General features: G+C 43.5%; 1 protein-coding gene and 1 long non-coding RNA gene across 2 annotated transcripts in view; one reads left to right on the forward strand and one right to left on the reverse strand.

Moving 5' to 3' along the window:
- The first annotated feature begins 561 nt into the window (after window positions 1-561).
- On the forward strand, window positions 562-7,275 carry LOC113836609. The gene is made up of 2 exons (XR_003486998.2): window positions 562-910; window positions 6,875-7,275. It is a non-coding gene; the product is annotated as an uncharacterized LOC113836609 (long non-coding RNA).
- Tpo (thyroid peroxidase) overlaps window positions 853-26,386 on the reverse strand; it is a 63,817-nt gene continuing 38,283 nt past the window's right edge. Inside the window, exons 10-16 of the mRNA XM_035448034.1 lie at window positions 24,717-24,954; window positions 22,517-22,725; window positions 21,181-21,351; window positions 7,723-7,854; window positions 5,690-5,789; window positions 4,034-4,166; window positions 853-891 (exon numbers count right to left, since the gene is read on the reverse strand). Of these exons, the coding sequence (XP_035303925.1) occupies window positions 853-891; window positions 4,034-4,166; window positions 5,690-5,789; window positions 7,723-7,854; window positions 21,181-21,351; window positions 22,517-22,725; window positions 24,717-24,954 (1,022 nt within the window). The remainder of the gene's footprint in view (window positions 892-4,033; window positions 4,167-5,689; window positions 5,790-7,722; window positions 7,855-21,180; window positions 21,352-22,516; window positions 22,726-24,716; window positions 24,955-26,386) is intronic.

The raw sequence follows: 26,386 nt of genomic DNA on the forward strand, positions 1-26,386 counted from the left end.
AAATACATGCTCAGGAGTAGTATGGCTGGGTCATGAGGTAATTCTAGTTGTAGATATCAGAGAACCTTCCACAGTACTATCAACAGTGGCTGCACCCACTTTATAGTTAGGTGGTGGAACCCCTAAGAGCTAGGCCTAATGGGAAGATCATTGGACACAGGCCCTTAAAGTGGACTGTGGGGTCTTCAGACCTTTCCCTTGCTTTTATATTTTGTGTTTCATCCTTAAGTTGAACAACTTTGCTGCACAATGTGATCGTACCATAGTGTTCTGTCTTACCTATCATTCACAGACCAAAACTTCCAGAATCATGAGCAGAAAACAAAGTTTATCTCTCTATGACTTTATCATGCCAAATGTCTGTTACAGTAGTACATGGCAGACAAAGATGGAGAATGAGTGTTAATGAAAAAGCTAAGATGGTTAAGGTGAAATAATGTTTCCACAGCTTATAAAGATATGTAATCTATAAATATGTTTCTAATGCAAGCCCAGGGGAGGAAGATGTCTGTGCCAGACCAGGATAAGGTTGTAGCATTTATTCATCTGTGCTTTGTGGTGACTGGAACATAAGGAGAGAAATGGATAAATTTAGAGATGAGTCTTGGTGATTCTGAATGAACATCAATTGTCTTGAAGGATCTGGAGTCTATGCCAGCTTCTCTGCTTCTCTCAATCTGGCCTGGATGCTTCCATGGAAAAATGTGAGATAGAAGTAATTCTGGCTTAGGGCTGTCAATGAGATTAACCATCCTGCTTCCTCAAGCCTCTGAATCCAACATGGGTCATGTCTTTTCCATGCAGCTTGAGACCTGCATTTGTCAATGCCTGTCTCCAAAGCAGAGAGGACTTCTACTCACACAGGAGGACCCGGGATCCGTAGGCAGGTTCCTGCTGGAGAGAAGGCATGGTGAGCATTGTCCCCAATCAAACCATTGAGTTGTGAATTTAAACTCAAAGGTGCCATTTGCATTTAGCTGAGCAAAGCCCTCACTTCCAGCAGGGTGATTCTCAGGAGGCAGGTTCAAGCCACATCTAGCTTTACAATGAACCTTGGGTGTCTCTACTCACCCTAAGCAATGGGGGTACTGTGGCTCCCCCCAGCAGTGATTAGGATGAAGATGGTCATTCCAGACAGGCTCCTCATGTGATAGCTGACTTTAAAGTAAAATGTGTGGGAGTTGGTTCTCTCCCTCTACCATCTGAGTCCTGGAGATCAAAACGCATGATACAAGTACCTTTACCTGTTGAGCCATGTCTCTGGCCCTATTTTATTTTTAATTGGAAGGTAATCCAATGTAGTTGTATTGAAAACCCCAATTGTTTTCATGTGTGCTGGAGTTGTGGAATAAGTATGTTCAGCTAATTAACTAACCTGCCACCTCACACACATAGTATTCTTATAGTGAGAACATTTTGTACACCTGTTTTTCAAAAACTCTGAGACATAATAACAGGGCTGTGGTCACATTCTGGGGAGCAGCCTTCCTGTCGTGTTGAAGCTTCACCCATCTGAGATGCTGGGTATTGTCACTTGCTATCTGCGTCCAGAAACTCAGGCCAAACCTATGTCATACATGACCTATAAAGAACATCATCTGGGGAGCACATAAGGTAGGAGGTAAAAAAAATCAAATTTATACTGATTTCCCCATGCTGGTTGTAAGGTTATTTTTGGTCATTTTTATTCTTGTGCATGTCTCTGTGGGGGTGGCTGCAGAGGCTGGAAGAAAGCTTCAGATTTCCTGGAGCTAGAGTTACAGACATTTGTGAGCTGCATCACATATATGCATGGAACTGCATTATTAGCCATGTAGCCATCTCTCCAGTCCCCAAAGCCATTTAAAAATCAGTTTTTCCTTCTTTATTTCCTCCAACTAATAACTCAGATAATGTTGAAGCAAATGCTAAAACATTTTCCTGCAGTTTTGAAACTGGTTTGTAAACATCTTTTACTCCGGGTTACTGTATAAAGTGGGAATTTGGGTACCAGATTTATAAAGTGAGGGAATGACTGCTCCAAGGTATGGTTTAGAGGAAGGTCAGCATTGTAGATATGAGGGAGAGCACAGCCAGAGACATCTGGAAGAGTTCAGAACAGGAAGAAAAAGTAGTAGACTAAACATGGACAGTAGAATGAACCAGGTCATGGGGTGAGAGAGGAGGGCACAAATGTCAGGGTTATATAGGAATGAGAGAGAGAACATTCATGAATAGGCAGGTGGGAAACCTAGCTTACCGATTGTCATCACAGGTCTAACAGACTCAGATGGATCCAAGTCATGACTCCCTGAAGCTTACATGAATTTTGAGATTACAAAAGAGATGTAAGTTTTTGATACATTATCATTACGATGGTTTGTAATGATACACAGAAATCCACACTGTAAGTGTAAGTTCCAGTTGAGCTGGAATAGCCTCATGTCTTTGAGTCATAGCAGAACTTAAGGTTTGGGGTTTAAGTAACAAACACCTTTTCCTCTGTCAAGAGGGCTAGACTTACAGATTCGACAGAAATGTGTTCAGCATGATGAGAAGCTTTCTAAAGTCTATACAACCAAGGGAAATTCAAATTTTGAGATGCGACTATGATAACAGTTGTCAGTGCTCTACCAGAGCCAGATTAACAGCTTATCAGAACTTGATTAACATTAAAACTCTGAACAGAACAATAGCATAGTGAGAGGGAATGAAATGTGAAACATTCACCCTAAAATCACTTTCTTTAGACCCTCACGACTTACTTAAGCTTTCACATCCTCAGACCTTTACAAGCCTTGAATTACTTTCTCTGAACCTCACAACTTAGGTGAAGTTCAAACCTTTTCATTCCATCTGATCATTTGCCATGAGACACAGGTGGTTAATTACTAAGAACTGCCATGCAAAAGCTAGTTTCTTTAAAGCAATAATAAAAAGTCACATTGAAACCTGTTTTGTGAGGTGAGAGCATCCTGGCACACCGGTGTGATTTTTGCAATAACAACAGACAGAGCTGGCAGCTCTGGGCTGATACTTACCCAGTAGAAGAGAGATGAGTGGTAAGAGCAGGGAGAAGATAAAGCAGCTGAAGAGGAGGACTGGGAGAAGTTTTTAGGAAAAGGGAGGGTTGGGGGTCACATATAAGATATTTACAATTCATTATAGTAGCAAAATTACAGTTATGAAGTAGCAATGAAATAATTTTATGGTTGGGGGACCTGTATTAAAGGATCACAGCATTAGGAAAATAGAGTGAGAAGGGTAAGTTGTCTTAGCAGAGAGATGCCCACATGGTAGGCACCCAGGAGGGTGTAGCAGACTCTAGAATTTGGAGTCAAATATGGCGGGTGACAGAAGCCAGCAGAAACAAATGATTCCCATATATTTTAGGAGAATCAAATCTGTAGTTTGGTTTGGTTAGGAGTGGCTGAGCCACTTGGACAGGTATGGTTGAAGGATTTTTTTTTTAAACTGTAAATATGAGGAAGAGTCCAGAACATGGAGAGAAAGTAGTAGACTAAACATGGTCATGGAAGGAGTGAGTGAAAAAGGGAGACCAAGAAAGAGAAGACCCAGAGGGCACATGGCTGAAGTGGCAGGATTTTATAGGAATGAGAGGCTAGGCAGAAGGGAAGCTCATGAGCTGGAGAAGTTTAGGAGATGGAGTAAGAAGAGCTCAGATGCCAGTATGGACTCTGTAGTGGGTACTTGCTATTCTGAGAGGGTTTGGAGGGTAGCATGCACTTTGGTATGCTAATAGGCACCACGGTTAGCCACTTGTCTCAGAGTTTCTTTTGGATTTGACAGTTAATAATTCTAACTTGCCTGTACTTTTTAAAAAGTAGGTTCAATTTTTGACAAATTATCAGTCTTTTATAAACATAATTGGTTCGAGAAAGAAAGAAACACAGCATGAGGGAAGTATGGAATTGAACAGAGGTGCATATTGAATAGTTGCACGGAGGGCACCTGTGCACAGTTACAAGAACAGCTGACAGTCTTAGTGACATCCCTGGTGACATCCCTGGGACTGGGGAGACAAACATACTACCTGTCCGGTGTCTTCAGCTGTAGCCTTGTGTGGTGAAATCCCTCTCTCCTGACTGTTTTTTAATCCTGGCTGGGTTGTCACTCTTGCATTTCCCTCCGTGATCAGCAATGTGGATTTTCTATCAGAATATGTCCTGTAGATAAACACCCATCTAGTCATTGCTATTAGAACTTAGAAGAGCATTCCAGGGCCTGTGTGCATCCTTCTCCACAGTAGCTGCACAAAGTCACAGAAAGAGCAACCACCTCCCTGGACTTAAAGTCAGGGAAGTCACTCAGGTCATTAACTGGTAGCATATAACTCCAGACGAGTCAGTGGAGAATAGAGCCTGTGGTTTTTGCAGTGTCAGGAGGCATCCCAGGGCACAATGGCTAGAAAAGTCATTCCTCATAGCTTGTGAAAGCTGCATCCACGCCTGACCCTGCTTCATTTAATTTATCACGTTTTTAATGTGTTTTGTTTTGTTTTTTAAGACAGGGTTTCATTTCACTGTGTAGACCTGGCTGTCCTGGAACTCACTCTGTATACCAGACTGGGATTGAAGTCATGCTCCACTACCACCCAGCTCATGCTTTTAATTATAAAAAAGAAATGTGTTAATCAAATTGCAATGCCTGTAAGGAGATGTGTTGCTACACACTGCTCATATTCTTTTTAATGGCCTGTCATGTTTGCTGCAGCTGTAGGCTTACAAGCTGTCCTGTAGACATGTAAGGCTACATTACTGGCACATCACACAGCCTATCCACCTGATGGTTCTCCGCCCCTATGCATTTGTTATGTGACTCTTGAGTCATTTTTTCTTCTGTCCATGGACCTTGGGCTGCCTCTGTCTGTACATTTCTCTCCAGTAGAAATTTTGTCATGTGCACAATCCCTCTAGCTCTCTTACAACAAAATAACAGGTTTCTGGGAGACTGGTGACCATGGTTTAAAGAAATGCCTTCCCAAGAAAATAAAGTAGGAAGTAGTCCTGGACTCTGGAGAACCTAAAACAGGCTACCAATCACTACTTTTACTGTGTAAATATCTTCACCCAAGGGAAGCAGGATGAGCAAGCTGTGGTTAACTATGTGTGTGCTTGGGAAAGAATGCTATGAATGTGAAAGGAAGTCTTTCTTCTAGAGACAGGATGGAGGGGGAAGATGTATGCGGGTTATGGGGAGTAGAAGAGGAAGGGATGGAGAATGGGAGAGGTAAAAACCTGACACTTGATCTAATTCAAGCTAGTGGTCACCATGGCCAGAGACTTGGGATACTTGTGAGCTGCTTAGTCAAAGATCTTCCCATAATGCCCCAGTTTCCCAGGAAAACCTATGTGATTCTCTGCACAATATGGGTGTGTGCCAGTCCCCCACCCTATTATTTGGGGGGGTCTAATCTTGCTTACTCAGACACCACAGCTGCATCCTGACTGGTTCCCACGACACTCTATAGGGTCCTACCCACTGAATAAGGCCAGCTCTTTTCTGGCCCTACATCACCTGACCCACCATTATTATCTAAATCACACCTGATAGTCTAGTCTGTCGTAGGGTGGTCTGTGATAAGTAGGATGGGGGCCTCAACTGCCCTCATAATAAGGGAGCTTTGGGAAGAGCCATACCCAGAGGAGAGGCTGCCCTGTATAGGAAATGGGCAGAAGGAGGGACTTACCATCTGCAAATTACAGTCCAGGTGAGACTCGCCAAACCACCAATGAGGAGTGCTCCCAGTGCAATGGAGACCCAGGATGCCCGAGGTAGCCTGCCAGAATCTGTAGAGGAGGATGTAAGTTAGCAGATCTGGTCAGCAAGGCTATGGATCTCTACCTGCCTGGCTCCTACAGCAAATCGTGGAGGGAAAGATTTTTAGATAATATATTCTTCCCTGGATGAATCAGAGGTGGGGAGAGCTGGTGGGGTCTGGTCCTTTCACTGGGAGAGAGGTTCAGGTCTTGTGACTGCTACAGTTCCAGGGCTGGGAGGGATGTCCTTCCTTTCTCATCTTGGATGACAGACAGTGAGCTTCCTGAGCTGCTTAAGGCTCCTAAAGGAATCAGATGGGACAGGACAACTATATTCATGTGCATTTGGGATCTGCAAAGATAGTGAGATTCAGCTGGGGTCCAGGAAGGCTGACTGAAGCTCTGTGCAGTTAGAACTTTTGGGGGAACCTAGGGACAGGTGACAAATTTCCCAGCGATCTTTCCAACCTAGAGATAAATTGAACCATTCACTGGGAATTAGAAATCAAAAGGCAGAACCCTTGGACCACTCTAGCCCGGGGCCTGAAACAACTGATACTGGAGTCTGAGCAGGTGCTGCTCTCATGTCTTCTGTGTTCCTGCCGAGTTCTAAATCCACTGACTTCCTGCAAGGAGCTGTCAGTCTGTGGCCAGTGGCCTTTTCTCCAAGTCCCCGCTATCACAAACTTGTTATTGACTCTTCTGCCAGCTGCTCATCACTAGCACCCTGGAAATGTTAGAAATCCTCCAGCAGAGAGCTGGCTTTTAAATGTCACAATGTCACAGACTGTACTGTGTCCATCACTGTAAAAGGTGCCATGCCCCTAAAGCTATGAGGACTAGTCCCAGCAAGAGGCTGCAGGGGGTTAGGTCAGTGCCGGCTAGGGATGATTCTGAGTGAGAGAAGAAGCGTTGATGCCTGTTATCTTGTACTGGTTTTCCAACAGGGACCTGCACCCCAGCTGTTCTCTCTATTTAAGATCTAAACATCTCTTAAGGTTTCACCCTCTTGAAAGCTGGGAACACTGGTATTTCTTATAGCTGACCCCTGGGGTTTACATTTGGCAGTATGTCAAGTGAAAACTATCTAGACAGCCTCTATGTTTCTTTCCTAGGAGCTGCCATACCAACACCTCTCTACCCTTCCCCAGCTTGGATTTGGCATTCCACCCACTGTGCCTCAGCCTGCACATGACTGTAGAGTCTCCAGACTTGGCTAGTGTACCCTGCTCAGCTCCAAGCTCAGCGCTATGAATCCTTTGTCATTCTGGAGGTTTCACACCCTGCACAAAGATCAATTTCAACCCTGGTTAAGACCTTCAGCCCTACACTTGCAAGAGCCACTGTCCATCATGCATGTTTCTGGAATATGTGCTTTTTGGTGATAACAAATCAAATGAAGAAATTCTGTCTTCAGCTGTTTTCTGATTTCAGGGCTAAGCATTCAGAAGGGAATGTTGAAGACATCCTGGACCAAATAAACATCACAATTGTGGGCAGGTGCCCTTTAGCTGATTGACAGCCTCAGGAGTTTTATTCTGGGCCCTTGAAGCTGCCTCATGGGATAAAACTAGGTTAGCAATGTTGGTGGGACTATAGGGAATTAGGATGCTGTCTTCAGGATCTCATGGTTCACTGTGGTAGGTTTCTTCCTGAATTAACTATCTTGGATTTACAAGGGTAAATGCAAACAGAAGCGGCCTCAAATCCTGCTGTACACATTCTGTAGCATGATTTGCATCTAAAGGGTGTTTCATACATAATGTTGAAAGCTGACAGGGTGCCATTCCCTGAATTTCTCTGGGTTCTCCTTGTCTACTCACTAGGTGGGGTGAGGCTCAGTTTGGCACCTGGGAAAGTTTGGAGCACCCTTGGAAAAATACCTCAATTTTGATAACCTCACATATAGTATTTTTCTTATTTTAAAGAAACCAGCTAACAGACATTGCAAGGGGCCACTCACCTATGCAGGTCTTTTCATCCTCACCTAGCACATAGGGGTCTGTGCACACACACTGGAAGCTTCCCTTGGTGTTCTTGCACTTTGCAGAGGGGTGGCAAGGTGGGTGTGTCAAATCTGCACACTCATTAACATCTACAGGAACAAAGCACAGTCATTAGTAGGGGAAAATAAAGAATCTATGTCCCCAGCCCCATGCAGCAGAGCCTTCTTTTCCAGGCCAAATACCACTTATGTTCACCACTGGTTTCAAGAACATCAGTGTCTTGCCACCTTCCCAGCTGTATTGTCACCTCATACTCCCTGTGCTTTTAAGTCACCTACAAAGCACCTCAGCACTGGTTCTGTGGCCCAGCCTAGCTCTCCAGCTCCTGTGGCTCATGGTCCAGCTGTATCACTTTGGCTTGTGCTCTACCTATGTCTCTGCTTATTCTGTCATTCATGCCCCCACCTAGCCTCCACTCACTGCCCTTTCCACACAAGTATGATTCATTGAACTTGCCTTTCCTGCGTCACAGTGTGAAGACTCTGACTGTTACTATGGACCCGGCAGTGTGCAGGGCAAACTGTGCTTGTGGAAGGTAATGGATGGCAGACACTATGCCCTTTCTCTATGTCTCAGTGAATCATGGGGATCTTATTCTTACTTTTCCCATATGCATTTTTCATGGCTGCCACAAGGAATCACCACAAGCTGAGAGCCTAAGAATAGAACCTGGTTTCCTTTCTGTTCTGGAGGCCAGAAGCATAATGAAGGTGTCAGAGTACAATGCCCCTCCACAGGCTCTTCCAGAACAACTCTGGGTGTTTCATGTCTTGCAGACTCATTGCTGTATTCCCCAACTGTCCTGCCTTGATGTCTTTTCTTGTAAGGACCCCAGGATGAGGGCTACCCAGAAGCATCTGTAAAGATTATTTTCAAATAGGGCCACATCCTGAGACACTAATGCTTAGGATTTGAACATGTCTTTCTTTGGGACAACCGTCAACCTCAGACTCAACATCATCAGTTTGTTCTAAACAGAAGTCACTCTAGAGGGCCAGTGAGTTTGGGACCATGTACACTCTGGGATTTCCTGCAGAGGATTAACCCTGAGGCGTGTGCTACAAGACTACCCTGGGAGGAGACTGGTGCTTCCTACAAAGCATAAGAGAAAACATGCTGAGGTTGACCACCTTATTAGAACTCTAGTGCAGCCTGCATGGAGGACCAAGGTTTTATGTGTTTGATAAAGTTTTGATGTTTTCAAAAGTAGCAGCTTATGTCCTCTCATCACCTTGAAAGTATCTCCACAACTCTGTCTGTCCCTGGAAGCAGACATAGAAATACATGCACTCATCCATTATACACATGTTGTGTGACTATTATGAAAAGCCACAGACAGGCAGCTTCTATCCACTGGAACCCACAGCTTGAACAAGACTCATCACACACACACTAGTTGGATTTTCCTATCAGTTTTACATGGATGGTGTTTAGTTACTTTTTCATTGCTATGATGAAACACTGTAACCAAGGCAACTTAAAGAAGGAAGGTTTTGGTGGGGGTGGGTGTTATCCTTATCCTTCTAGAGGGATAAGAGTCTATCATCATCCATTATGGTGGGGAAGCATGGCAGTAGGCAGGCATGGTGGCTTGAACAACTGAGAGCCCACACTTCATAACACAAGCCACTGAACAGAGGACAACTTAGAATGGTTCGAGGCTTTGAACTCTCAAAGCTCACACATATTCCACCAAGATCACACCTCATGAGCCTCCCCAAACAGGGAAATCAAGTCCTCAAATGCCTAAGAGTATGGGAGACATTTCATGCAAACCACTACTTTCCACTCCCTGGTTCCTATTGGGTCATGGCCATATCATAATGCAGAATGCAACTCCAAAAGGCTCCATAGTTTTTGAGGAGTCTTAACATGTTTTAAAGCCAAAAGTCAGTGTTGCTCTGCTGGCCTGACCCCTACTGAGGTGAATGTACCCTCTGCTCCTGTCCTATTCCTACCCAACTTCCCATTCACCCGATCTCTCTGGGCCTGCGTCTGCTTAGAATGCCCCCGCCCAAGCAGGGAGGAACTCCTTGAGTCTGGAAACACGTCACTCTTCCTTCCCCTTTCTGCCGCCGCCGGCCCGACCCTTACACAGTGAGGAGACTACCAGGAGAGGCAAGACCATCCAGAGCTGCAGACATTGAAGTCTTGGCCCACACACACCAACAGGTGACAAGAGGAGATAGAGAGACCCCACCTGCACCCACTGGAAGAAGACATGGAAAGAAGACTGAATAAGAACACACTCAGCAACAGAAAGACCAATATGACACCAGCAAGATCTGAAAAGCCTAACACAGAGGATGAAGAAGAGATGGACCTCAAAAATTATCTTAGGAAGATGATAGAGATCTTTAAAAAGGAAACAAGAAAATCCATTAAAGAAATAGAAGAAAAAACAAGCAAAAAATTATATGAAGTGGAGGAAAACACAAATCAAAAAATTCAAGAAAAAACAACCAACCAAGTGAAGGAAGCACTCGAAACAGTTCAAGGCATGAAAGCTGAAATAGAAACAATAAAGAAAACACAGAATGAGGTGATGCTGGATAAACGATCAGGAACTAAAGATGTGAGTATAACCAATAGAATTCAAGAGATGGAAGAGAGAATCTCAGTTATTGAAGACTCTCTGGAGGACATACAGTCATCGACCAAAGAAAATCTCAAGTCCAACAAATCCCTAACACAAAATATCCAGGAAATATGGTACACGGTGAAAAGGCCAAACCTAAGAATGATAGGTTTAGAAGAAGGTGAAGAAATACAGGTCAAAGGTACAGAAAACATATTCAACAAAATCATAGAAGAAAACTTCCCCAACCTACAGAAGGATATGCCTATGAAAGTACAAGAAGCTTACAGAACACTAAACAGACTGTACCACAAAAAGAAGTCCCCCTGACACATCATAATCAAAACACCAAACCTACAGAATAAAGAGAAAATATTAAGAGTAGCAAAGGAAAAAGGCCAAGTAACATATAAAGGCAGACCTATCAGAATCACACCTGACTTCTCAATGGAAACTTTAAAAGCCAGAATGTCCTGGATAAATATCCTAGAAATACTAAGGGAGCATGGATGCCAACCCAGACTACTGTACCCAGCAAAACTTTCAATCACTATAGATGGAGAAAACAAGATATTCCATGACAAAAACCAGACTTAAACAATACATATCCACAAATCCAGAACTACAGAAAGTTCTGGAAGGAAAACTCCAACCAAATGAAGATAACTACATTCACAAAAACATAGGCAATAGATAATCCAATTTTACCAAACACGAAAAGAAACAAGAGGGTGAAACCTACACACAATGACACCACCAACAATAAATCCAAAACAAACAAGAACATTAACATCCCTCAATGTCAATGGTCTTAACCTGCCCATAAAAAGATACAGGCTAACAGAATGGATTCGAAGACAGAATCCATCCTTCTGGTGTATACAAGAAACACACCTCAACTTCAAAGACAGGCGTTACCTCAGAGTAAAGGGTTGGGAAAAGATTTTCCGATCAAATGGGCCCAAGAAACAAGCTGGTATAGCAATCCTAATATATAACAAATTAGACTTCAAACTAAGATCAATCAAAAGAGATGAAGAAGGGCATTTCATACTCATCACAGGAAAAGTCCATCAAGATGAAGTCTCAATCCTGAACATCTATGCCCCAAATACGAAGGCACCCACATTTGTAAAAGAAACATTACTAAAGCTCAAACCACACACACTTATAGTAGGAGACTTCAACACCCCGCTTTCATCACTAGGCAGAAACTTAACAAAGAAACAAAGGATCTAACAAAAGTTATGACCAACTGGATTTAGCAGATATCTATAGAACATTCCATCCAAACACAAAAGAATATACCTTCTTCTCAGCACCACATGGAACCTTCTCTAAAATTGACCACATAGTTGGAAACAAAGCAAACCTCCACAAATCCAAAAGAATTGAAATACCCCCTGTATCTTATCAGATCACCATGCTTTAAAGTTAGAATTCAACAGCAATACAAATTGCAAAAAACCTAAAAACTCATGGAAATTGAATAACCCCCATTGCACCATTCCTGGGTCGAAGAAGAAATAAAAAAAGAAATTAAAGACTTCCTAGAATTAATGAGAATGTAGACACAACATACCCAAACTTATGGGACACTCTGAAAGCAGTGCTAAGAGGAAAGTTCATAGCACTAAGTGCCCACATGAAGAAACTGGAGAATAGTCACACTAGAGAATTGACAGAACAACTGAAAGCTTTAGAGCAAAAAGAAGCAAACTCACCACAGAGGAGTAGATGCCAGGAAATAATCAAACTGAGGGCTGAAATCAATAAAGTAGAAACTAGGAAAACATTACAAAGAATCAATGAAACGAAGAGTTGGTTCTTTGAGAAGATCAACAAGATAGACAAACCTCTATCCAAACTAACCAAAAGGCAGAGAGAGAGAGCATGCTACTTAACAAAATCAGAAACGAAAAGGGGGATATAACAATGGACACTGAGGAAATCCAGAGAATCATCAGGTCATACTTTGAAAACCTGTACTCCATAAAATTTGAAAATCTAAAGGAAATGGACAATTTTCTGGACAGATATTACTTACCAAAATTAAACCAAGAACAGATAAGCAGTTTAAATCGACCTATAATCCCTAATGAAATAGAAGCAGTCATCAAAAGCCTTCCAACCAAAACAAGCCCAGGGCCAGATGGCTTCACTGCAGAATTCTACCAGAAATTCAAACGAGCTAATACCAGTACTCCTCAAATTGTTCCACACAATAGAAGCAGAAGGGACATTGCCAAACTCTTTTTATGAGGCTACAATCACTTTGATACCCAAGCCACACAAAGATATAACTAAAAAAGAGAACTACAGACCAATATCCTCATGAACAATGATGCAAAAATACTCAACAAAATATTGGCAAATCGAATCCAAGAACACATCAGAAAAATCATCCACTATGATCAAGTAGGCTTCATCCCAGGGATGCAAGAATGGTTCAACATATGAAAATCCATCATATAAACAAGCTGAAAAAGAAAAACCACATGATCATCTCACTAGATGCTGAAAAGGCCTTTGACATAATCCAACATCCCTTCATGATAAAGATCTTGGAGAGAATAGGAATAACAGGAACATGCCTCAAAATGATAAAAGCAATATACAGCAAAGCAATATACAGCAAACCAACCATCAACATCAAACTTAATGGAGAGAAACTCAAAGCAATTCCTCTAAAATCAGGAACAAGACAAGGCTGTCCACTCTCTCCATATTGTACTTGAAGTTCTAGCTAGAGCAATAAGACAAGGAGATCAAAGTGATGGGGAATGTACTTCTGTTGTATGTTTATCTTATTGATTGTTAAATAAAATTGTTTGGCCAATGAGAGAGGAAGTTAGACGGGACTAGAAGTCAAAGAGGATTCTGGGAAATGTAGTAGCGAAGTGGTGATCCAGGCAGGAAGTGACATAGCAAGGAGACTCATATTTAAGCAAAAGAGAAACAGGAAGGATCCCTCTTTTCCCTTCCGCTCCTGCTCCAGTGGCAAGATGTGATCCACCAGCAAGGAGGGATGCCAATAGGGCATCCGATAAGATAAGTCTTATAAAATATATAGGTTTATGATAGTTAAAACTGAGCTAACAGATGAGAATCCTAGTCATTGGCCAAGCAGCATTGTACCTAATACAAGTTTCTGTGTATTCATTTGGGCCTAACTCGGGCGGGTGGCTGGTGCAAAGCACACACGTGGTGGTGGGGCTCAGGCGGCTTTTGGCAGAAAGATTTATCGTAACATCAAAGGGATATAAATTGGAAAGGAAGAAGTCAAACTTTTACTGTTTGCAGATTATATGATAGTCTACCTAAGTGACCCGAAAAACTCTACCAGGGAACTCTTACAGGTGATAAACATCTTCAGCAAAGTAGCAGGATACAAAATTAACTAAAAATTCAGTAGCCCTACTATATACAGATGATAAATGCAATGAGAAAGAAATCAGAGAAACATCACCCTTCACAATATCCACAAGCAACATAAAATATCTTGGGGTAACTCTAACCAAAAAAGTGAAAGACCTGTACAGTAAGAACTTTGAGTCTTTAAAGAAAGAAATTAAAGAAGATACCAGAAAATGGAAAGATCTCCCATGCTCTTGGATAGGTAGAATCAACATAGTAAAAATTGCAATCTTGCCAAAAGTAGTCTACAGATTCAATGCAATCCCCATCAAAATCCCAACACAATTCTTCACAGAACTTGAAAGAACAATATTCAACTTTATATGGAAAAACAAAAAACCCAGGATAGCCAAAACAACACTGTACAATAAAGGATCTTCTGGAGGCATCACCATTCCTGACTTCAAGCTCTATTATAGAGCCATAGTTCTGAAAACAGCTTGGTATTGGCACAAAAATAGACAGACAGACCAAGTGAATTGAATTGAAAACCTTGATATCAACCCACACACCTATGAACACTTTATTTTTGACAAAGATGCTAGATCTATACAATGAAAAAAAGATAACATCTTCAACGAATGGTGCTGGCACAACTGGATTTGGACATGTAGAAGATTGCAGATAGATTCATATCTGTCACCATGTACAAAACTTAAGTGTAAATGGATCAAAGATCTCAACATAAATCCAGCCACACTGAATCTTCTAGAAGAGAAAGTGGGAAATACCCTTGAACGAATTGGCACAGGAGACCACTTTATTGAATATTACACCAGTGGCACAGACACTGAGATCTGCAATTAATAAATGGGTCTTCCTGAAACTGAGAAGCTTCTGTAAGGAAAAGGACACAGTCAGTAAAAGAAATCGACAGCCCATAGAACGGAAAAAGTTCTTCACCAACCCTATAACTGACAGAGGCCTGATTTCCAAAATATACAATGAACTCAAGAAGCTACACACCAAAACACCAAACAATGAAATTAAAAAGTGGGGTGCAGAACTAAATAGAGAATTCTCAACAGAGGAATCTGAAATGGCTGAAAGACACTTAAGAAAGTGCTCAAAATCCTTGGCCATCAGAGAAATGCAACTCAAAACAACTCTGAGATACCATCTTACACTGGCCAGAATGGCTAAAATCAGAAACACCAAGGACAATCTATGCTGGAGAGGATATGGAGAAAAAGGAACACTCCTCCATTGCTGGTGGGAGTGCAAACTTGTAAGACCACTTTGGAAATCAATATGGTGGTTGCTCAGAAAAATGGGAGTCTACCTCAAGATCCAGCAATTCCTCTCTTGGGTATATACCCAAATAATGCATGTTCATACAACAAGGACATATGTTCATCCATGTTCATAGCAGCATTGTTTGTAATAGCCAGAACCTGGAAGCAACCTAGATGCCCCTCAACTGAAGAATGGATAGAGAAAATGTGGTACATTTATACAATGGAGTACTACTCAGCAGAAAAAAAAATGGAATCTTGAAATTTGCAGGCAAATGGATGGAACTAGAAGAAACCATTCTGAGTGAGGTAACCCAGTCACAAAAGGACAAACAGGGTATGTGCTCACTTATATATGAATTTTAGACATAGAGCAAAGTATTACCAGCCTACAATCCTCATCACCAAAGAAACTAGGAAACCAGAAGGACTCTAAGGGAAAAATGCATGGTTCCCAGAGAATGGGAAGGCCAGGATCTCCCAACCTAATTGGGAGCATGAAGGTAGGGGAGAGGGAGCTGCCAGAATGAGAGGAGGAGAAGAGGAGGGGAGAGGAGGAAATGGAGGAGCAGAAAGGTTGAGTTGGGGGAAGAATAGAGGAGAGAAGGATGAGAGATACCATATTAGAGGGAGCCATTATAGGTCCAAGGAGAGATCTGGGACTAGGGAGATTTCCAGAGATCTGCAAGGATGACACGAACTGACAATCTAGGCAATGGTGGAGAGGATAACCTAAATGCCCTTCCCCTATGAGACTACCTTTTATGCCATCCTAGAGCCCTCATCCAGTGGCTGATGGAAGCAGAGGCAGACATCCACAGATATTCACTGAACTGAACTCTGGAACCCAGTTGCAGTAAGGGAGGGATGAAGTACAAAGAAGTTGAGACCAGGCTGGTGAAACCCACAGAAACAGCTGGCCTGAACAAGGGGGAGCACATTGAGCCCAGATTGCTGTCTGGGAGGCCAGCACAGGACTGAATCAGACTCCTGAACATGAATGTGAATGAGGAGGCCTCTGCACTCTATGGGGGCCCTGGTAGTGGATCAGTAATTTTCCCTGGTGTAAGAAGGGACCTTGAGAGCCCATCCCATGTGAAGGGATTCTCTCTCGGCCTGGACACACAGGGGAGGGTCTAGGCCAGGCCCAGGATAATGTGGTGGACTTTTGGGAGCCCCTGTTGAGGGCCCTACCCTGCCTGGGGAATGAAGGGGTAGGGGAGAAGGGATTGACATGTGAAGCATGCTTGTTCCTAATTTGAACTAATAAAAAATAAATAAAAGAAAAAAAGAAAACTGAAAAAAAAGTCAGTGTCTCTTCTGAGACTCAAGGCAATGAGATTATGGCCCCTGCCAACTGAGAATGCAAATTGCATTCCAATACATGATGGCACAGAATATACGTTGCCATTCTAAAAGGAAGGAATGGGAATGTGGTGAGAAAATAATAGACCAAAGCAAGACAAAAACCCAACATGGAAATTACCAAATCTTGTAGCTCCATGTTTGATGTCAAAAGGCTTAGGCCGCTTTGCCCTTCCAACTTTGGGGCCTGCAAGATCTGCTCCATTCCCACCCCAGGCTGTTTCTACTTCCTGTGTGCAGCTCTCTTAGGATCTGACGTCTGAAATATCTACGTGCCTCCACTGAAACACAGGCTTCATTTTCACAGCTTCATGCAATGACCTCTCAAGGCCCTTCTTCCAGCAACTCTCCTGCCACACACTGCCTGACCTCAGCAGCTCTCTGAGACTGAAGGAAGATTCTATGGCCTATTTACTCCCACATTTTCATTACTCTAAATCTAGCACCATGTGGGTGACACTGCCGAGTGTGGCTACCAACCTGGGATGAACCCTAGAGCCCTTGAGTCACATATGTAGCAGCTTTTGTTTGTTGTTCCTTCCTAGGCCTCTTCCTTTCACAGTCCTTCCCTTTATTCCAAGGCAGATAAGGCCTCTCCTTGTCTTCCTGTCTCTTTTATCACAAGCCTGGGTTGCAACACTAAGTTTCCTGGTGCTCTTTATTTCTTCAAGCTATTTTGCATTCCGTTTTGTCTTACTCTCTCATTTTCACTGTAGACATGCATAAGAGCGATTACTAATCATCATTTAGCAGAGTCAATAGTAGGATGTCTTAAAATCTTCAACAAATAAATTAAACCATTGCTTTTAAATTTAGCCCCAGGCAAGTTTGTAAGACAAAGGCAGAAAGCAGCCACAATTTTGCCAAAAATCTCACAAGAATATCGTTTTCATCGAGAATCTATTGAGATGCACCTTCACAGTCCACATAGCTTTCATCACTCCTGTCTTCCAAGGGCCTACTCGGAAGGTCATTAGGCTCCATTGCAGTATTAAACCACTTTTCTAGTCTGAAGTGCCAAACTCTTCTACATTCCTCCAAAACCAAACACGATCATGTCTGGCACAACAATAGCTCACTCCCTAGTTCTAACCTATGTATTCATTACTCATACTACTGTAATAATAAAATACCACAAGAAAGGCAACTTATAGAATAAAGGGTTTAGTTGGACTGATTCTAGAAGGTTAATGGTCCATCATGGCAGGGTGACAGAGCAGCAGGCAGACAGGGAGGCTGGAACAGCTGAGAGCTCACATCTTGTGCCACAAGCACCAAACAGAGAGCAAACTTGGAATGCCACAAGATTTGAAACTCTAAAAGTTTGTCCCTATTGACATATTTCCTCCACCAAAGCCCTATCTCCTAACCCTCCCCAAACAGCACAGCCAATGGGGGGACCAAGTATTCAAATGCCTGAGACTCTAGGTTTTAACTCACTCAGAGTATCCCAGATGGATTTTAGGGACTAAATAGGATTTGAATAGAGAAGATGAAGTAGTCTCTTTGGATTTCCTATGTTAAATAGTTCAGCGCATAGCCCTCCCTTCTAGAGTGAATCACATAGGATAGGCACGCTGGTTGGAGATCAGTTAGACACATATCCATGCCAATTTACAATCAAAATATTTAGTCTCTATCATTCTTTAAAGATCTGTTTTGCTTCCTTGTAATTCCTTCTTTGGATCTATGTAGTTAAAGGTAAGATGTAGTGAAGACACCTGAATGTGTAAACACATCTGCACCTAGAGTGCTTCCTCAGTGCACCTTCATGCTTTGCATATAAAACATTCTGAAAACAATAAGGCAGAAAACTTAGGATTTGTAATCATAGAATGAGGAGTCTCTCTTCCTTCCCTCTTCCCATCATGCTCTACAGACATCCCTGCAGTTAATGAGGTCTCGGTCCTGCCATGCTCTTTGCATGCTTGTGAAGACTTTAATCTATGCAACACATGCCCATTTCTTCCAGACAAATCAGGATAGATTCCCATCAAGCATGCCACTCTGTCAGTGGTGTTTCTTAGGTGCCTTAGTTCTATGGTACTAGCAGACCCTCTCTAACATATTCAGCATGGTATTTCATGGTGTGCATACATTCACTGTTGCAAGGGCACTAGGCCTTGTTCTTAATGTTGTACATTCACTGATTAAATAGGCAGCCGATGAGCTAGATCCCATGACCATTCTCACTGTACATTGGAAGGGTTGGAGGCAGGTGTAAGCTGAGGGACCTCAAGGGGCATAGCAATGCGCTATTCTGGTGTGAAGCTGCTGAGTTACTGTACCAAGGGAAGAGGACATGGTCATGCTGCTCTGTGGGTGCCTCACCCTTAACACACATGGTATTGCAGTGTCTTATGGACAACACCCATTCAATTTCAGAGCTGTTGGCCCTGAAATGCTGCTGGCCTGCAAAGAGGATGTCTTTTCTCCTGGAGTCATAGAGTCCACATTATGAGCTCACTTGTTGCATGTACAGGCCACTTGATGTTCCTACTGACAGGAGTATCTTGGCAGCTCAGAAATTAAGCCGATGGCCACTTGGTACCTGCTCACTACTGTACCTATAACTTCCTTCCTGAACTTTAGGGAGCCAGGAACTGACTGCTAAAGTGAAAAGTCAGGATAAAAACAGCTGAAGGGTGTGGACTGGGGACAGAAAAAAGGATTTCTATGACACACAGCTGTCTAGAGGAAGCAGAAGGGGCATGCTGCTCTCAAGAGTTCAGCGGAGAGGAGGCCAGTGAACTGTTATGTCAGCTCGTATTCAGTACAGTCAGTGATCAGCTCAAGCAGTCTGAGGACGTGTAGAATTTCCCTTAGCTATGCTTTTCTTTGCAGCTGTAAATCCTAAAACAAATAGCCTGAGTGAGTATGTAGAAGTTCAGGATTTTAGACTACACCAAGTAAGGTATACAAGCTAAGAGTGCACCATACCAGGGCTGGTCAACCATAGAACACCACTGTGTCAAACCTAAGTCTTACACCCTAATGAGACACTGCCACTGGGGAGAACTAGTAACCCTGGTGAAGTAAGCATGTTTTTTGTTTGTTTGATTGCTAAGGCAAACAGCATGGAGGCTTCCGAGTTTGTCATAATGTTAGTGAAGATTAACCACAGAATGTGATAGCTCGAGTAATCTAAGTAGCAGTTGTCAGAAACAACGCATGCACATAGATGCTGCCACTTCATAGAATAGCTGGGCTCCTGTCACTCATTCTGTGGGTATTCTGTCTTCTGGCAGAGAATCTCTGATGGTGTCATCAGTGATAAAGTCCTTCACCTTGTTCCCTGGCTCACTGTTGCTCATGATTAGACCCAAAAGAGAACTGGGGAGTCTGTCGGCTCTGGGCCTTTACAGCCCACTTTCTACTGAGAATGGGACTGTGGGTTTACATCCAGGTTTCTAGCCCAGGTGGGTGTTTTCTGGCAATGGCTTCCATCTCTTCCAACAGTGGTGGCCTTTGGACCTATTGATTCCTGGGCAGCTCACTTGCTGCCAGCTATTCTCCTAGCTCTGCTTCCTCTCTTCCTTGTTCTGCTCTCTCAGGCTGCAGTTATGCACCAAGGGAACCCAATGTGACTATCTGACATGGTATGTAGAACACACAAGTCAGCCATGGCTATGGCTGAGACTTAGCCTCTGCCCCTTTACTGGGCAGGGTTTAAAAATGAAGATCATTGCAACCCTTGAACAACAAAGTATTTTGGATTCCAAAGTTGCAATGAAATGTTTATCCTTGTGGCAAAGGAGATATAAATGAAAGCTCACCCTCAGACACTGGGCATGAGAAGCTCAGAGGTGTCTGTCAGGTTCACAGTGCTTTCCACTGCTCAAACAACAACAACAACAACAACAAAAACCTTTGGATTTTATCTGCTTGCAAAGCAGCCAAGTTCTTTCATGACATCACCTCTGCATTCAGACTTTTGCTAAATGTATGCCACAGCAAGTAGGCCATAGAAGTCTGGCTCTGAGATCACTTGGTATGCAGAGTCTGTCTTTCATTCAGGAGTCTATTATTCAAGTGACTGCTGGACACTGAGTCCAGTAACTTATCTTCTCTAAAAGCAGGCCTCCTGTGTCTTTTCTCACTGCCCCCTTCCCCTTGCAGAAGAATTACCTACAGCAGGAAGATTTTTAATAAAATAGAAGATACTAACTATTGTACCAATAAGTCTCATTGGCAGGGGACTAGAGCCCAGCCTTATTCTTTCTCACAGACTTGTCTCTTTGCAGGTAAAACCCAGGACTCATGCTCTTCCACCAGAGCATGACACTACCCAAACATCTTGGGGGAAATACCTGCTTTGCAGTCATAAGAGAGAAGTGGGTGGTGGAAGCCAGGGGAGTCTTTACAGCAGGGCCTGAAAGTACCCATTTCTTTCTCTCCTATTACTGGATGTGAGAGGCTTGGGAAGTGATTACCTGAGCATGAGGAGACAAAGAACACAGCTGAGTAAAAGGGGTGATGGGCCTGGGTCTTTCTATGGCTGCCTGGAGTGAGAACTGGGGAATGGGCTCTCTCAATTCTTCCCACAACCTCTTTTAAAACTAACTGGCTCCTTTTCTTCTCTCCTTGCCTAAATCACCACAAGTTCAGATTCGAAGTGATTGGCTCCATGTTTTGCCATCTGAAGAAAGCAATGGAGTGTGACCATCAGAGGGAGTATCTTCACTCCTGCAGTTCCAGAACAGCTCTAGGGATACACCTGTGCTCAGAAAAATGTTTTGGTGAATGATCTGATCTCCTTTGGGGAAACAGAGATTGATTTGTAATTGCTGTTAACCTCCATGCCATGTGACACCACTGACCTTTACAGACAGGAGGCTCAGAGTCCCATCCATTTTGGGTGCATGTGATCTGTTCCTGGCCTTGCAACTTGTATCCATGGAGACAGAAATACACCAGTACCAGCTTTCCAGACTCTTCACAGTGCACAAAGTTCCCATTGTCCACCTTCTCTGGGAAGACACATTTGTCATCTGTGGAATGTTGAAGGTCAAAATTCAGTGAAGTCACAGAAAACAAAGACTCTAGACCACCATCCCTGCTGTGGTTGAGCTGCATCCTTCAATTAAAACTGTATTTCCCATCAATTGTGCGTCTCTATGGGCATTTACAGCATGCATCCCTATGTTTTTTTCTGGCAAATGGGTCCCAGGCCCTGGAGAAATACCTCCATGTAGCTAATTCTTTAGCTCCTACTTGAAGCCAAGACTTACATGGCACAGAGCCAATGTCATATAGTTAATGAAAGAGTAAACACTTTGTGCTGTTGAAAAAATGTCTCAGATGGTAAACACTTTGCTGTGAAATTCTGAGGACCAGAATTTAGATGCCCATAACCCACATAAAGGCTTAATGGGCATGGCACTCTCACCATAATCCCAGCACAAAGGAGGCAAAGACAAGGAATTCCTAGAGCAACCTGGCTAGAAACACCAGCCAGTTCTAGAAATCAGTGGGAGCCCCTGCCTCAATAATGGAAGATAAAGAGACTGAGGACACTTAGTGTCAACTTCAGGCCTCCAGATACAAGTGTGGCAAATGTGTGCCCAAATACATGCAAACATGAATGCACACAGAATGTTTTCTGTCAGTGGTAATTTATGAGATATAATTTAGTTCATCCTAAGTACAGAACTAAAGCCAAGGTGAGAACATTTACTTTGCTAATTAAATCTCAGGAATCTGTAGGTCCCTGATCAATAATACATCTTTTCTATACAGCCAAGTATCAATCACTACTTACTCTTAGTAAGACCTCATTTGCTGCTTATCGTCCAGGAGGACTGACCCAGCAGGATCCCAGAAGACTCTGTAAGCACCCATGGCGGCCAGAGTGCCATAGTGCTGTTGGAATCTCATGGGTACAGAGCCATGACAGAGAAGGAGCATCTGGGGTTGCCAGTGCCAAGGCTCAGCAGCTACCAAGTAGTGTGTGAACTTGGATGGGGTACAGGTCTGTCAACTATTGCAGACCTCTGGTCCAATTCTTAGTTCTCACTGGGGTGCTACCATACCACAGGAGAAGGCAAGGCTCAGTCTCACCAGTACTTTCTCAGCAGCACAGGGTTAAAATCAGTCTCTTTGAGAGGTTACACTGACTTTAGTATCGTGATAAAATAACAAGAGGCTCAGAGTTACCTTGTGGAAAGGTCTCCCTCCACACTTCAAGGTCCATGCTAGGGATGTCTTCACAAGACTCAAAGTCCTGGGGGAATTTTCCAGTATGGAATGCATCCACAGGTACCCTGGTGAGGCCAGTGTTGTCACAGATGACCCGTGGTAGTGAATGCTTTTCCAGTTCCTGCCTCTGAGCATCTGTGAAGACATGGCTGTTCTCCCACCAAAACCTGCACAGGAGAGGGCACATGAGTGGGGAGTAGGATCTAGTGTTACTGCTGCTCCATCGTACACTCAACATTCCTGATAGGGAATGTCCTTCGGTATATATGATTCTCTTATTGATGAACAAAACACTGATTGGCCAGGCAGAAAGATAGATGGGGATACCAGACCAGGAGAAGGCTGGAGGCAGAGAGAGGCCACTGGGAACAGATACCATGCTGCTGAAGGAGTAACATGCTGGATTATGGGTCAGCCACAGCCTCATGGAAATACATAGATTAATAGAAATGGGTTAATAATTCAGAGAGAGCTAACCAATAAGAAGCCCTAGCCTTCGGCCAACAGTTTATAAATTATTATAAGTCTCTCTGTGTTTATTTGGCTGAAGCAGCCGTGGGACCAGGTGGGACAGAAACTTCCATCTTCACATCCCATGCAGAAACCTGTTTGAGGGTGACCACAGCATTCAGGGCCTGTGATAATCAGGCATTGTAGACATGGAGGAGAAAAGAAGGGCATGAGCCTGTCTGTGGATGGGCCATCTGCAGGGCAGCATGAGCTGACCAACTTGCAGAGGAATGGCTACACTGTGCCTTCATGGGTGTACCCCTGCCTCAGAAATAAGTGAGACAACCACAAAGTCAGCCACAGGAAGAGGTGCCCTTCAGCCCAAGGTCCAAGTGTTGTCCTTAACTCCAGGCCAGGGTCAGCAAAGAGAGAAAATAATGTTAGTTCATCTCAGAATATGCACATCATGGACAAAGATCCAATTTCCCACAGCCCTATACCATTTAAAGATCATCTCCATTCTTACTTGTGAACACATTTCCTTAGATTGTGAGAAGGAACTGAAATCTGCAAAAGAACTTGGATAGCACAGGAAGGAGTCTCCTCTGTATCAGTTGGCTGATTGAAGTGTTGGAGATATTCAGTCATAAACAGTAGGGTGAAGAACCACTGCATCACCCCAGCATCTGCCAAAGGCTCTTGGCCTTTGCCTTTGGACCCAACCCAAAGTCCATGTCATACTCAAGTGAGTCCAAGAAATGACTTGCCTCCAAAGCTCGTGCCTTCTCATTCCCTCACTGTGTCAAGCCACATTATTTTTCTAAAGACATAGTTTCAGGGGAGATAAAAATCCCCCAGGATTTCTTCCAATTGTCTTCATCTCTGTGAAATGCTGTATCCCAGAAATTAAAGACAACATTTAATTTAAGCTAAAAAGAGAAGCCCAAGGCTGTGTCTAAATGCCGAGGCACTCTTGAAAAGCAGTCTTACAGGGAGAGAGGGATAGATGGATGGAGGCAGGCAGAGAGAAAGAATCTAGTATGGGGGGACTATTAAAAAAAGAAAGATATGCTTCCTTTTTTGTTTGTTTGTTTCTACATGGTTCCATAATTCTAATGTTTCACTTTACATTTCCCCAATTACCATCTGGTGTCAGCTCATGATGTGTACAGGTAATGCACCTGCTTCTCTAACCCCCTCTGAGGGGGCTCAGAATTCTAGTCTGAAGTGGAGGAAGCAGCACATGCAAGGGCAGGCAGGAGCCTCCGACAACTGTGTGGGGCTGGAGGTGGAGGCACGGTGGGGAGTGGGAGCGAGCCTGTTTAGCCACGGACCAGCTGGGTACCAGCTGGGGTCCATATCTACATCAAGGCAGGTCTACATGTCCAGTATCAACAGTGTCAGTGAATGGCCAAAGATGGAAGCTATAGATGTCACAATTTGCATTTTGTTACCTGTCTTCTCATTCACATGACTGGACATATGGGGAAATGATAGTAATGTTTCTAAGTGAATAGAATTGTCTGTATGTCTTGTGGTCCTTTTGTTTGGTGTCAGCATTGTTTTAAAGTCAGGAATGTTATGTTTGAGAGAAAAGCTGCCCAGGGCCACATAAGCACTGGAGCCCAGATCCAGCTGTTCCATTCAATCCTTATGCAAAACACTGTATTATGCCCAGAATGTGGAGAGATTTTCCATGGGTACTTACCTGTCCCCATCCCTCAGGGCTTTCATCTGCTTCCCAATGATGCATGCAAACAGAGGACCTGTGCGGGCCCCCGGTAGGAAGTCTTCAGCCAGGCCTCCCAACCAGACGTCAATGTTGTCGGCATGCTTGTACAAGTCCATTATCTTGTTGACCACACTTCTGTTGGTAATGGCCCTGCTCATTTCAGCTGATGTTTCCAGGCGTGACAAGCCACAGAACTCCCTCCATTCATTGTAGCCTGCACAAAAAAAGAGAGGATAGGACTGTTTATACAGGGATTTAAGATTCACTTGTATTCCCATGGGTTCTGCTGTCCCCTGGAAGCCAAAGCTACAGACATACAGGCCTGTCTGCCATTCCCTGCTGTGGAGTGACCATTGTGTCATCGTGGCATGACATTCAGCCCGTTGAAATTCAACAGTACAAAGCATGCATCGTAGACTTGGGGTTCTTATAAAGAGTATATTTTGGGGCAAATTAGGATAGAAAGAGTGTCAAATCAAATCAAGATACTTTAGTGCATGCATACTATTATTGGCTCAGTCTTCTACTGAACTAAGGCACCAGACCACACCCTTTTCAGAGCTATTGATGCCCCAGGATGACACTGAGAGCTCATGGAGAACAAGAGCATACCAGCACACACGTGTACATACACACACACACACACACACACACACACACACACACACACACTCCCACAAGACACTCTTATACACACTCAGACACACTTAGACACACTCTTATACACACATATACACATACTCATACACACTCACACTCTCACACACACTCTTATACACACTTACACACACACACACACACACACACACACACAGAGAGAGAGAGGGAATATACATATGTACATGCCCATCTTCCCTTGTCTGACTTTCTAATATTGTAGATTATCTTCCATGCTTGAGAGTGAGCTCAGCATTGCTGGCAAAGCCCTGCCCTGGCCTCATGGCCCCATCATCTCTCACTCTGTCATTGTATCTACAAGCCACACTCTGGCTGTGCTGGGCTGTTTTCTCCAGTGGACAAATGATCTGATCTTACAGTATCCTCCTTGTGGGCTGCCTTTGCCCTCATCCTCCTCATGTGGACTTCCTCCATAAGTCACTCTTTTTCCTGACACTGATGGGAAGTGCCAGTCACAGTCTGCTGCAGGACTCAGCAGGCAGTGCAGCTCCTTGTCATTCCCTTTGCCTGTGCATTCTGCCATCTGTATCCCACTGGAGTCTGCCTTGTGTTATCTCTGCTGCCTTCCACATCTTGACCCTCAACAAGTATTGCATAAACACACACAAAGAAATGCCGGGATGACCAGGCCAGGTCTCCATAGGGGTAGCAAGGCATTAAAAGGCATAAAAACTTTGGACTCATAGTGAATCCCATGTGTGGATAAAGTAGAATCTGAAGAAATGATCTTGCATCTTCTGGGTAGCCTAAGAAGGGATGCTGAAGTACAAAGAGCCTTGCTGAGCTTTGGAAGGGGGGTTGGGAGCTCCTAGCTACAGAGAACAACATAGAGGCAGTAGGTTGCAGCAAATAAAAGACAAAGTGAAGAAAAGTCATCAGTGAGAGTTTTAAAGCTGGTTTGTGAATGCTGCCATCCAATGGTATTGAGTCAATCCTCAATGATGGTAGCTCTGCCTCCATTATGATTC

This window comes from Cricetulus griseus, chromosome 7 (genome assembly GCF_003668045.3).
Source record: "Cricetulus griseus strain 17A/GY chromosome 7, alternate assembly CriGri-PICRH-1.0, whole genome shotgun sequence".
NCBI classification, from domain to species: domain Eukaryota; kingdom Metazoa; phylum Chordata; class Mammalia; order Rodentia; family Cricetidae; genus Cricetulus; species Cricetulus griseus.